Source organism: Jaculus jaculus, chromosome 2 (genome assembly GCF_020740685.1).
Source record: "Jaculus jaculus isolate mJacJac1 chromosome 2, mJacJac1.mat.Y.cur, whole genome shotgun sequence".
Taxonomy (NCBI): domain Eukaryota; kingdom Metazoa; phylum Chordata; class Mammalia; order Rodentia; family Dipodidae; genus Jaculus; species Jaculus jaculus.
The window spans coordinates 74,350,171-74,364,698 of NC_059103.1; the positions used below are offsets into that span (position 1 = coordinate 74,350,171).

General features: G+C 39.3%; 1 protein-coding gene across 7 annotated transcripts in view; it reads left to right on the plus strand.

Moving 5' to 3' along the window:
* Spidr (scaffold protein involved in DNA repair) overlaps nucleotides 1–14,528 on the plus strand; it is a 453,987-nt gene that overhangs the window by 380,463 nt on the left and 58,996 nt on the right. For all 7 annotated transcript variants that reach the window (XM_045143466.1, XM_045143467.1, XM_045143468.1 and 4 more), the window contains one exon: nucleotides 2,924–3,064. In XM_045143466.1, coding sequence (XP_044999401.1) covers nucleotides 2,924–3,064 — 141 coding nt within the window. The remainder of the gene's footprint in view (nucleotides 1–2,923; nucleotides 3,065–14,528) is intronic.

Genomic DNA, 14,528 nt, shown 5'->3' on the forward strand with positions numbered 1-14,528 from the left:
AGCCAGATGCACAAAGTGGCACATGCATCTGGAGTTTGTTTACAGTGGTTAGAGGCCCTGGAATACCCATTTTCTATGTCTCTTTCTTGGTATTTCTGTCTCTCTCTATATCTGATCACAATGGGATCAAACTACAAATCAATAGCAAGGAAAGCTATAGAACATACACAAAATCATGGAAACTAAACAATACACTAGTAAATGATGAATGGGCCAATGAAGAAATCAAGAAGGAAATCAAAAAATTCATAGAGTCACTTGACAAAATCCAACATCCCTTCATGATAAAAGTCTTAGAGAGACTGAGAGTAGAAGGAATATATCTCAACTTAATAAAGGCTATTTATGACAAGCCTATAGTCAACATATTACTAAATGGGGAAAAACTGGAAGCTTTTCCACTCAAATCAGGAACAAGACAAGGGTTTCCACTGTCCCCACTTTTATTTAATATAGTACTGGAATTCTTAGCCATAGCAGTAAGGCAAGAGGCACACATAAAAGGGATACAAGTTGGAAAGGAAGAGATCAAGTTATCATTATTTGCAGATTTATTCTTGAAATTTTACCAAATATATCATGCAACATATCTTAATTTAAGCTGTAAAGTAATATGAGGACGTGGGAGCTTTTGCATTTATTGCCACCATTTGGCTTTCTAGCATTCCATTCCATTTTCAGCTTCCTACTCATTAGTTAATATTACTTTTTATGTTGTTACTTTGTTTGCTAAGTATTTTTATTTTATTTTTGATAATATATATAAATATCAAATTTTGATCATATTCACACACCGTAACCATCTTTTATCCTGTTTCCACTAATCCCTTAATTCCCAATTAATGGTTACCCTTCCTACTTTGATGTTTATTTATTTTTGTGATCCACTGAGTTAAATTAAGGATGGTTTCATGGGCATGGATGGAGGCTATATACTGGAGTATGAGAAATTTAGCAGTGTCTGCACTACTGTAAAACATGATTCTACCTCTCAGAGCAACCATTAACTGCCAAAAGCTACTAGGCTGTTAAACCATGATGGAATGATAATAGGCTCAGTCTTGTGCAGGAAACCTGCTTTTGTCAGTTCATGAGTATAATGACCATGTTGTATCCAGAAGAAACACTCCACAGTACTCCTCTCCATCTTCCAACTCTTACAGTTTTTTCTGCCCTCACTTTTTTTGTTTTGTTTTGTTTTGTTTTTGAGGTAGGGTCTCACTGTAGGTCAAGCTGACCTGGAACTTACTATGTAGTCTCAGGGTGGCCTCGAACTCATGGCAATCCTCCTACCTCTGCCTTCCAAGTGCTGGGATTAAAGGCGCGCGCCACCACGCCCGGCTTTGCCCTCACTTTTATAATGTGCCTTGAGCATTGGAGAGAGTAATAGAGTTGTCCCAATAGAGCAGGATACATAGTGACAATTATTTTATTGTTCTCATCATAATGCTGTGCTGAAGCTTTCCTTAGTATTGAGCATACGCATCATATATGTTTTCTCTCAGGTTGTTATTCTGGAAAGAAGATAAAAATGGGGAAAGAGGGCATTTGAATCTGAGCAACAGTAATGTTTTTGGAATGAAGTGATGGCCTTCTTTATGGGCTTTCCAATCACATGTGGCTTGGGGTTTCATGCTGAATTGTTGGGATAAAATACTGGGTCAGGGGCTGGAGAGATGGCTTAGCAGTTAAGTGCTTGCCTCTGAAGCCCGAGGACCCCGGTTCGAGGCTCAATTCCCCAGGACCCACTTTAGCCAGATGCACAAGGGGGTGCACACATCTGGAGTTTATTTGTAGTGCCTGGAGGCCCAGGCGCGCCCATTCTCTCCCTCCTTCTCTCTCTTTCTCTCTCCCTCTCCCTCCCTCCCTCTTTCTCTCTGTCGCTCTTAAATAAATAAATAAATAAAAATACTGGGTCAGAACCTGCTGAGGGAAGGAAAGAGTTTGTCTTGCCTTACAGTTTCGACGGGCATCTTAATGAGAAAACGTGGCAGAAGCAAGAAACCAGCATCACATGAGCAGAAGAGCCAGAACAGCAAGCAGTACTAGGCTGTAACACCTCAAGCCCCAGCCCCAGTGACACACTTCCTTCAGCAGAAAGGTTCTACATCTTTCCAAAACAGCATCACCAGCTGGATATCAAGTGTGCAAACACATGAGTCTGTGGGGAACATTTTATATTCAGACCACCACAGTCTGGCTCTGGCCCCTATAGGCTCATGGCCGTCTCATTATGCAGTATCCATTCAGTCCAACTTTAAAGGTCCCCATAATTTTTACCCATCTCAACACTATTCAAGATTCAAATTTCCATCTAAGATTCAAAACAGTCTCTTAAGTGTGAGTACTATAATATATATATGTATGCATGTATGTATTGGCACAGCATACACATTCCCATTCCAAAATGGGAAGGATGGATGATACTAAGGAAAGATTGAACCAAAGTATGCCTGAAACCCAAACACCATATCCTGCAGCTCTATGTCTGGTATCTGGGACTCATGATAAAATCCTCTGGGCTTCAAAAGGCTTGGATAGTGCTACCTGTCTGTCTCTGTGTTGCAGTTAGCTAAGTGTTGCTAGGGGAAAGGACCCGACCAAAAACAGCTTATGAGAGGAAAGTATTGATTTTGGTTTATAGACTTTAGGAGAAGTTCTGTCATAGCAGGGGAAACCATGGCATGAGCAGATGCTGGACACCACCTCCTAGCCAACATCAGATGGACAACAGCAGCAGGAGAGAGAGTGTGTCAAGCTCTGGCAAGGAAAAGTTGGCTATGGGGATCAAGCAGTAAGAACACATAAGTTTATGGGAGACACCTGAATCATACCCTGATTTATCCATTTAGGAAGAATGAAGAATGCAGAGAAGAGGAAAATCTTGATTTCTCAAAAAATAAATGTAACTGCTTTTTTATAGGCTCTGCCTTCTAGTGCAAGATGTCTATGGAATGTTTGGTGAGGTGCATTTGGAGGAAACCATCTGGAAGGATAGAGCATTGGAAGGAAAATCCTGCAGCATAGCAGGAATGAAAGTTCTACAGAAGGCGACCAGAGAAAGGTAAGGCTATGCTGAAAGGGCAGCTCCTTTGCTGCACTGTTGAATAAAAAACAAACTTTCATTATTCTCTTACCTCTAATATTTTTCAATTTTTTTGTTCATTTTTATTTATTTGTTTGAGAGTGACAGAGAGAAGGAGACAGAGAGAGAGAGAGGAGAGAGAGAGAATGGGCACGCCAGGGCTTCCAGCCACTGCAAAAGAACTCCAGATGCATGCACCCCCTTGTGCATCTGGCTAACAGGGGTCCTGGAGAATCGTGCCTCAAACCGGGGTCCTTAGGCTTCACAGGCAAGTGCTTAACCGCTAAGCCGTCTCTCCAGCCCTCTAATTTTCATTTTAAAGGAAATTGCCCATTATCATTCCATCTCTTGACTACAAAGAAAGCCAAGGGTTGAATAGTGCCCATACAGTTACCCTAGAGAATAATAATTGACATAAATGAGAATGGGAATGGTACATTTCTCCAAATTCATGAAGTCAAAATAAGATGTGCCTCCAGTACACTAAAATGTTAGCTATTAACATTTATACTTTCATCACAAATACACTTTCATTTAGGTTTTTTTTCCTTTTTTTGCTTTGAAGCCCCTAATTTCTGGAAATTAATGCATTTAAAAAAATAATATTGCTGGGTATGGTGGTACACACCTTATTCCCAGCACTCAGGAGGCAGAGGTAAGAGGATTGTTGTGAGTTTGAGGCCACCCTGAGACTACATAGTGAATGTCAGGTCAGCCTGAGCTAGAGCTAGACCCTACCTCAATAGTAATAATAATATTTATCCTTCTTTAAACCCTATTTCAAGGTGAAATATTTTAAGGATAGTGAGATGTGCTGAACAATATTTGTTTAATGATCTTGTTCATCCTATTGAGGGAAGGCCTTCAGCAAACCATGTTCTATCACTCCCATTCTCGTTCTCAACCTTTGCCTCCCTAGCTATCACAACCTTTACCATCCTGGCACCAACAAATGAAATATGAACACTTAATTCGTAATAGAGTTGGGGAAATGTGAAGAAGCCAACAAAAAAATAAGTATTTTGCTTGTCCTGAGATTGACCAGATAGTTAGCATTTATTCTAGAAGAGCTGTTGGGGAAGGAGTGTTTTATAACTCAGTGTCCACACATGAGCTGCTTCCTGGGCTTACTGAGGACCCACAGAGCTGCTCTGGCGAGAGACTATGGGCTACGTTGTGGAATTTTTATTAATAGCAGACAGACGTAGCCAGGCCTGGGACCCCAGCCAGGAATCTGCCTCTAAAGAGTTAATGTTCCAAGCCGCCGGGCGTGGTGGCACACACCTTTAATCACAGCACTCAACTTGGGAAGCAGAGGTAGGAGGATTGCTGTGAGTTCAAGGCCACCCTGAGATTTCCTAGTAAATTCCAGGTCAGCCTGGGCTACAGTGAGACCCTACCTTGAAAAAAAAAAAAAAAAAGGTTAATGTTCTTTCAGCATCATGTCGTACATGTACCTCATATTCACCTGTTTTTTATGAGTTACTCTGGACACCTCACTGCCATCTATAGCATCTTCCTAGGAAACAGATTTTCCATGGAAATGCACTAATCCAAATAATTAATCTGGCAATTAACTTCCCAAAGACTCACACATGCTAAGCAAGGTCTCCCTGTACCCAGCCCAACTTACCAAAACTTAAACCCTTTTCCATGTTTAATTTGCTAACAATAAATATCTGATGCTTTTTAAGATTGGGATTCACATGTTTATTTTATGTATTTAACTTTATTTTGGCTTATGCCCATCAAATAAATACTTAGAGTATCTTTTTGTTCTCTTGGATGCTATGTTTCTTCAAAACAAATTATTAAATAGTTTTGGAATGCTGAATGTTATAATTGCCTATTAGTGACATCATCCACTGTCAGTTATCCACCCTTGGCCCAGAAAATACAACATTGTCTCTCTTTTTTTCCCTCAAGTATTGTGTTTGGTAGCAACTGTCATAAACTTTAGCAAAATACACTTCTTATAAACCTTTACAAAATATGAATACTCCCCCAAATTCAAGCTAGTTTGATTAATTGTATAATTCTGATATTAAATATAGAAAATAACTTTTTATGTGAGACAGGGAGAATTGCCACAGCAGGGCCACTGCAATCAAACTCCAGATGTGTGAGCCCCCGTTTGCACCTGTGAGACCTTGTGCACTTATGTAACTGTGCATCTGGCTTATGTGGGACCTGGAGAGTTGAGCCTAGCCCTTAGGCTTTGCAGGCAAGCACCTTAACTGCTAAGCTATCTTTCCAGCCCAAAAATAACTTTTTGTCATTGCTGTTATTTTTGAGGAAGGGCTGACTAGAAATTCACTATATAGGCCCAGTCTGGCCTTGAGCTCATAGCAGTCCTTTTACCTTAGCCTGCTGAGTACTAGGATTGAAGTCATATGCCACTGCACCCAGCTAATGACTTTTTTAGATTTATGTTTTTTATTCATTCATTTACTTACTTACTTATTTATTTATTTATTTATTTATTTATTTATTTATTTATTAGAGACAGAGAGGGGGTGGGGGAGAGAGTGAGAATGGGTATACCAGGGCCTCTAGTGACTGCAAACAAACTCCAGACACATGCACCACCATGTGCATCTGGCTTATGTGGGACCTGGAGAATTGAACCTGGGTCCTTCACAGGCATGTGCCTTACCTGCTAAGCCATCTTTCCGGCCCAACCTTTTTTGTTTTGAGGTAGGATTTCCCGTCAGCTCAGGATGACCTGGAATTCACTCTGTAGTCTCAGGGTGGCCTTGAGTTCACGGTGATCTTCCTACCTCTGCCTCCAAGTGCTGGCATAACTTTTTTATAGTTGGAAAATAATGGAATCATTAAGCTAAAACACAGAGTCTTTCAGAGGTGATGTGCCAGATTTCACCTGGTCCATAGTAACAGAAAGTCAGTCATCTCTGATAGCCACAAAGCCATTCCAGCAGACAGCTATGCTGCTGGGCTACTGCACAGGAACACTTCTCAGCTACCTATCTCAATCCCAGAAGTTTGCAAAAAGGTAGCCAGCATAATTTTTTTTCTGATATATTTTTAATTTGAGTGCCTATAATGACTGATCAAAGTAAGAAAAGTAAGATAGACAGCTTCAATTTAAGATCAAAAACCTGGGCTGGAGAGATGGCTTAGCAGTTAAGCGCTTGCCTGTGAAGCCTAAGGACCCTGGTTCGAGGCTCAATTCCCCAGGACCCACGTTAGCCAGATGCACAAGGGGGCACACGCATTTGGAGTTCGTTTGCAGTGGCTGGAAGCCCGGGTGTGCCCATTCTCTCTCTCTCTCTCTTTGTATCTGCCTCTTTCTCTGTTGCTCTCAAATAAATAAATTAATAATAATAAAAAAGAACAAAAACCTGTACCATTTCTTTTATTTTAATATTTTTTGTCCATTTTTTATTTATTTGAGAGCAACAGACACAGAGTGAAATATAGAGGGAGAGAGAGAGAATGGGTGTGCCAGGGCTTCCAGCCACTGCAAGCGAACTCCAGACGCATGCACCCCCTTGTGCATCTGGCTAACGTGGGACCTGAGGAACCGATTCTTGAACCGGGATCCTTAGGCTTCACAGGCAAGCGCTTAACTGCTAAGCCATCTCTCCAGCCCAACCTGTACCATTTTCAATACAACATTGACGAGGCTTGCTTGCTAGCTGAATGTTTGCTTCCTCTGCATAGTCCTTACTGTTCTTGTTCCAGGGATCTTCTTCTAAGGCTCAGCCTCCAAACTTTTGTCCTTCCAAGTGCCCTGTACAGCAGTTTTGCAAGCCAAAAGGCAAATTGCATTGTTTTGATGACATAATACTGTATATGAACTTGATCTTTGTTATTGCATGCTTTTATTTTTATATACTAATGGTAGCAAATTATTTTATTTAGCAAGGAGTTTAGAGGACTTTTTTTGGGTGTTTTCAAAGTAGGGTTCACTCTGTAGTCCCAGTTTGGCCTCAAACTGACCATTCTCCTCCTAACTGTGTCTCCCTAGTGGTAGAATTAAAGGCATATGCCACCACACCGGGCTGGAAGGACTTCTTTCAGTTCAAACCTCCAAGTATTTTTTGCTGGGCATGGTGGTATTAAATACAGTCTAGGGGTATTGGGTTCATTTCTCTACCAATTAGAGAATTAAGAGGTAGGAAGCTATTTTAAAAGAATAAAGTTTATTTCAGAATAAGAGGGGGGAAAAGCAAGAAAAACAACAGGCTCCTGAGAGGAGGAGTCTTCCAGAACTGGAAAATGCCAGTTTCGGTGGGAATTGTACTTTCATTGAAGGGGAAAGCCTGCCTATCCTGAGTGTATGATTGCTCAACTTGAGTGAGGGCCATAGGTATGATATGTACTGTTTGGTTCATAGTGCATCCAGTACTACACAGGCCCCAGGAAGCTTGCCAAGCAAGCTGGCTAAGGCAGCCCAGGCCAGAACAAAAGAGGTAGAGTTACTGCCCCCCTGGCTATCTTAGGTTATCAAGGACTCCTTTTTCCCTCGCTACCTAGCCAAGGAAACACTTTTCTAGTGTTTAAGTGCAATGTGTAACCCAGCACAAGGAGGCAAAGGCAGAATAATTACCACAAATTTAAGGCCAGCCTGCTCTGCTTAGCATATTCCAGACAGCCTCTCTGCTCTTTCTGAAGATTGGCTTTGCCATTTTGATAGCATTGTAAATTGCTTTTGGCAGCTTGTTTGTTGTTGATATGTAAGAAGGCTATAGATGTTTATATATTAATTATATGACATGACATGCTACTTTGATGAAAATGCTTATCAGTTCTGAGAGTTTTCTGGTTTAGTCTTCAAGTTCTCATGTATAAAATCATGTTATCCTCCAAAAAGGGTACTCTGACTTTTTCCTTTTCTATTTGTATCCCATTTGTTTGTTTCTCTTACCTTATTGCTGTATCTAAGACTTCTAGCACTGTATTAAATAATAGAGAAAGTAAAGGCCTTTATCTTGTTTCTGAATTTAGTGGAAATGCTTTGAGATTTTTGCCAATTTAATATACTGCTGGCTATAAGTTTATCATATATAGCCAATATTTTCTTCGTGCTTTATTGACAACTTCCATACATATAGACATTGTATTGTGATTATAATCCCACCACTCTCCCCCTTTTCCCCTTCCCAAATCTACCCTCCACTAAGTCCCTTCTTTAAAACTAATCTCTTTTCTATTTTGATGTCATCATTTTTTCCTTCTATTATGTGGGTCTTATCTAGGTAGCATCAATTACTGTGAGGTCATGAATATTAAAGCCACTTTGTATCTAGAAGACAGTATTTTAAGTATGCTTCTTGTTTTTGATCTCTGAGCCTTGGAGAGTGCGATAGAGATGTCTCAGTACTGAACACTCCACTGCCCCATCTTCTTGGGACTTTTATGAGTTTTGAATCCTCCCAATCATCACCAACTTCAGAAAAGAGAAGTTTTTCTAACCAAAAGTGAGAGTGGCATTATTATATGGGCATAAAGATAAGTAGATTGCAGTTTGGTGGGTATAATATATCCATTTATCCAGACAAAAATAGTAGTTACCCCTAGGGTTTATGATCTCCCACACCATAGGCTTTTCATGAGGTTTTCAGTACCAAACAGGAATTCCCTTCTGTGGAGCAGGCCTTCAGTCCAAGCACAGAGTTATTGGTTTCACCCATAACAGACATGCCAATATAGCATCGGTTGGTACATTTGGCCTAGCTAACCAGCCAGGAAGTTTTCAGTGTCTACTGCTGGTTAAGAGTTATGTTTTTTTATTTCTTCAGAATTTTATCAAGAAAGGGTGTTGGGCTTTGTCAAAAGCCTTTTCTGGACTTCTGGTTAAGATGGCGGAGTAGGTACCATGCCAAAGCAGTGTAGGGGGAAAAAGGCCAAAAAAAAAACAAAAAAAACAAAAAAAAAACAGCAAAATACATGCTTTTACTAAAAAGTGAGGTGTATAGGAAATTGAAACAGCAACGGAGAAGTAGGAGAGATCCAGAGCATCCAGAGCCCGCACGGGCCAGCAGAAGTGGCTCCAGCGGGGTGGGTCCACACGCTAGACCATGGCAGTGGCGCTCGGCTTGAGCAGCAGGAAAAGCCAGGCGAGGGGAGTTCCCACTCACACCAGAGCTCTCTGCAAACTCAAGAAATGTGAAGGGAGAGCGGCAGTGAACAAAAGAGGAGCAGATCATGAGGTAGAAGAACACATGGAACAGCGGGCAAACTGAACAGCATCGGCCCCACCGCCAGTACCGAGCCCGCAGGAGCGCATCAGTCCAGGGACCCAGCCACACCTACTGAACTGACAGAGCACCAAAGAGAGACCCAATCAAGAGCGCAAGTGAGACCAAAATCATCCCAAAAGGTAACTGGGATTACACCAGGTCAGTACCCACCTAATAAACCTGGTATATATGCCTGAACCAGAAGTGCTAATTGCACCTTCCATATCAGGATAAAATATATGTTAAATCAGATGGATGGTTAAATTTGCCATTCTTAAATAAGCTGTAGTTTGGGCTTGTTATTTGTTGCTTCTTGAATTATAGTGGCTTTGTTTACTCTTCTGTTATACATTAGGGAAGGGTCTCACCTGGTCACAAGCTGACTTGCAACCCTCTACAGACCAGAAATATTAACCACCTTGTTGTCAGGATTAAGGGAGTGGGTGAGGCACCACACAGCCTAAGGGACAGTCAGAGGATCTGGTTGTCATAATACCTACTCTTGGATAAATACCCTGAGCTATCTTTCCTTGACAGCGTACATTGTTTAGTTAAATTTTAGAATCTGCCTGTATTTTGTTCCTCTTAGCCTACTTGAATACTCTCATAGCAGGCACACCCAACACCTAGAGTCACTTTTGTACATACTCTGAGAGTCTTCACAGCCACACCTAGCACACCTAGCACCCTGAAGACATATAACAACAGGTTGATTGATACATCTCATAATACTCAGCTAACTGGAAAATCGAATCATTAAATAATCCAAGATGCAAAAATATACACATTATAACACAAGAAACACCAAAAATCAAGACAATATAAATCCACCAAAAATTATTAATGCAACAGAAATGACTTCTAGTGAGAACAAGTTTGAGGAAATGCCTGAGAAATATTTCAAAAGAATGATTATAAATATGCTCAAAGAACTCAAAGAAGAATTCAAAGGAAGCAAAGAAGACACAAAATGCCAATTTAATGAAATAAAGAGGTCAATACTAGACATAAATAAGGAAATAGAAATAATAAAGAAAAACCAGTCAGGATTACCAGCAATAAAGAACACAGTTAATGAAATAAAAAACCCTGTAGAAAATCTCACCAGTAGAATGGATGAAGGAGAGGACAGAATATCTAAGCTAGAAGACCAGGTGGCAGATCTAATACAGTCCAACAAAGAGAAAGACAAACTTATAGAAAAGTATGAGTGGGAATTTCAAGATATTCAGGACACTATGAAAAGATCAAACATAAGAATTCAGGGCATAGTAGGAGAAGAATTTCACTCCAAAGGCATAGTTGGCATCTTCAACAAAATCATAGAAGAAAACTTCCCCCAAATTGTGAAAGAGATACCAATGCAGATACAGGAATCCTTTAGAACACCAGGTAGACAAAACATGGAAAGAAACTCTCCTCACCATGTTATAATCAAACTACAAAACATACAAACCAAAGTAAAAATATTGAAAGCAGTCAGAGAGAAAAATCCAGTTACCTACAAAGGCAAGCCCATCAGGATTACAGAGATTACTCAAAACAAACTTTAAAAGCCAGAAGAGCATGGAGTGATGTATTCCAAGTTCTAAAAAATAACAACTGTCAACCAAGGTTACTTTATCCTGCGAAGCTATCCATTCAAATAGACGGAGAAATAAGGACATAACACGACAAAAGCAGGGTAAAAGACTACTTGAAGACAAAACCAGCTCTACAGAAAATACTTGAAAGAATCCTCCATGCTGAAGAAAAAGAAAAGCACACATATAAGGAACTGAGAAAAAAACAAACAATACTCAAATACTAGTTAACACAAGCGAGCAAAGGTAAAACTGGAAGAACTACCAAAAAAATGGCAAAAATGAATACACACCTTTCAATAATCTCTTACTATCAATGGCCTCAATGCCCCACCCAAAAGACATAGGTTTGCAGACTGGGTTAAAAAGCAGAATCCTTCAATTTGTTACCTCTAAGAAACCCACCTTTCTATAAAGAATGGACACTATCTTAGGGTGAAAGGTTGGAAAACAGTGTTTCAAGCAAATGGACATAGAAAACAAGAGGGGTTGCTATGCTAATATCAGACAAGGTAGACTTCAATCCAACATTAGTTAAAAAAGATAAGGAAGGCCACTTTATATTGATTAAAAGCACCCTCCAACAGGAAGACATTACAATCCTAAACATATATGCACCTAACATGGGGGCCCACAGATTCATCAAACAAATGCTATTAGAACTAAGATCACAGATACACCAAACACAGTGGTAGTGGGTGACTTCAACGACCCCCCCCCCTCAATTGACGGGTCATCCAAGGAAAAAATAAACAAAGAAGCATCTGGACTAAATGAGGTCATAGAAGGAATGGACCTAACATATCTACAGGACATTTCATCCAAATGCTGCAAAGTATACATTCTTTACAGCAGCACATGGAACATTCACTAAAATAGACCATATATTAGGACACAAAGCAAATCTTAACAAATAAAAGAAAATTGAAATAATTCCTTGCATTCTATCTGACCACAATGGAATTAAACTACAAATCAGTAGCAAGAAAGGCTATAGAGCATACACAAAATCATGGAAACTAAACAATACACTACTAAATGATGAGTGGGTCAATGAAGAAATCAAAAAGGAAATCAAAAAATTTATAGAGTCAAATGATAATGAGAACACAACATACCAAAATCTCTGGGACACAATGAAGGCAGTACTGAGAGGTAAATTTATAGCTTTAAGTGCTTATATTAAGAAATTAGAAAGGTCACAAGTAAATGACCTGATGCTTCGCCTTAAAGCCTTGGAAAAAGAAGAACAAGGCAAACCCAAAATCAGCAGGCAGGAAGAAATAATAAAGATTAGGGCAGAAATTAATTAAATAGGAACTAAAAAAAAAAAATACAAAAAAATCAATGAAACAAAGAATTGGTTCTTTGAAAGAATAAATAAGATTGATAAACCCTTAGCAAATATAACCAAAAGAAAGAAAGAAGAGACACAAATTAATAAAATCAGAGATGAAAAAGGTAACATCACAACAGATGACAGAGAAATTCAAAAAATCATAGGGACTTACTATAAAAACATATACTCCACAAAGTATGAAAATCTGGAAGAAATGCATGATTTCCTTGATTTATATGACCAACCTAAATTAAATCAAGATGAGATTAACCACTTAAATAGACCTATAACAAACACGGAGATCCGAACAGTTATCAATAATCTCCCAACTAAAAAAAGCCCAGGCCCAGATGGATTCACTGCTGAATTTTACCAGACCTTCAAAGAAGAGCTAACACCATTGCTTCTTAAGCTTTTCCATAAAATAGAAAAGGGAGGAATTCTACCAAACTCCTTCTATGAAGCCAGCATTACTCTTATACCAAAACCAGGCAAAGATAGAACAAAAAAAGAAAAATACAGGCCAATCTCCCTCATGAACATAGATGCAAAAATTCTCAACAAAATTTTGGCAACAGAATACAAGAATATATCAGAAAGATCATTCACCCTGACCAAGTAGGCTTTATCCTAGAAATGCAGGGAATTTATAAAACAAATTTATAAAGGTAATACATTATATAAATGGGTTAAAGGACAAAAATCACATGATCACCTTATTAGATGCAAAGAAAGTGTTTGAAAAAATCCAGCATCCCTTCCTGATAAAAGTCCTACAGAGACTGGGAATAGAAGGAACATATCTCAATATAATAAAGGCTATTTATGACCAGCCTACAGCCAACATATTACTAAATGGGGAAAAACTGGAAGCTTTTCCACTGAAATCAAGAACAAGACAAGGGTGTACACTGTCCACACTTTTATTTAATATAGTTCTGGAAGTCTTAGCCATAGCAATAAGGCAAGAGACACACATAAAAGGGATACCAATTGGAAAAGAAGAAATCAAATTATCATTATTTGCAGATGACATGATTCTATATATAAAGCACCCTAAACACACCTCTAGCAAACTGTTAGAGCTGATAAAAACCTACAGCCATGTATCAGGATACAAAATAAATACACAGAAATCAGTAGCCTTCATATATGCTAACAACAAACACACAGAGGGTGAAATCAGAGAATCACTCCCATTCACAATTGCATCAAAAAAAAAAAAAAAAAGTACCTTGAAATAAACCTAACCAAGGAAGTAAAGGATCTCTACAATGAGAACTTTAAAACACTCAAGCAAGAAATTGCAGAAGACACTAGGAAGTGGAAAAACACCCCTTGTTCCTGGGTTGGAAGAATCAATATTGTGAAAATGGCAATCTTACCAAAAGCAGTCTACACATTTAATGCAATCCCCATCAAAATTCCAAAGGCATTCTTCACGGAAATAGAAAAAACAATCCAAAAATTCATTTGGAATCACAAAAAAAAATCCTCGAGGGGCTGGAGAGATGGCTTAGCGGTTAAGCGCTTGCCTGTGAAGCCTAAGGACCCCAGTTCAAGGCTCGGTTCCCCAGGTCCCACGTTAGCCAGATGCACAAGGGGGCGCACGCGTCTGGAGTTCGTTTGCAGTGGCTGGAAGCCCTGGCGCACCCATTCTCTCTCTCTCCCTCTATCTGTCTTTCTCTCTATGTCTGTCGCTCTCAAATAAATAAATAAAAAATGAACAAAGAAAAAATTTTTTTAAAAAACCGAAGAGAAAAAAAAAATCCTCAAATATCTAAAATAATACTGAGCAACCAAAATAAGGCTGGTGGTATCACCATACCTGATTTTAACCTATACTGCAGAGCCATAGTAACAAAAAAGGCATGGTACTGGCACAAAATCAGACATGTAGATCAATGGAACAGAATAGAGAACCCAGATATAAGTTCAGGCAGCTATAGCCACCTGATATTTGATAAAAATGCCAAAAATACTCATTGGAGAAAAGACAGCCTCTTCAGCAAATGGTGTTGGGAAAATTGGATATGTATCTGTAGAAGGATGAAAATAGATTCTTCTCTCTCTCCATGCACAAGAATTAAGTCCAAATGGATCAAAGACCTTAGCATCAGACCTGAAACTCTGAAACTGCTAGAGGAAAAAGTAGGGGAAACCCTTCACCATATTGGTCTTGGCAAAAACTTTCTGAATACAACCCCAATTGCTCAGGCAATAAAACCACAGATTAACCACTGGGACCTCATAAAATTACAAAGATTTTGTACTACAAAGGACACTGTGAATAAAGCAACGAGGCAACCTACAGA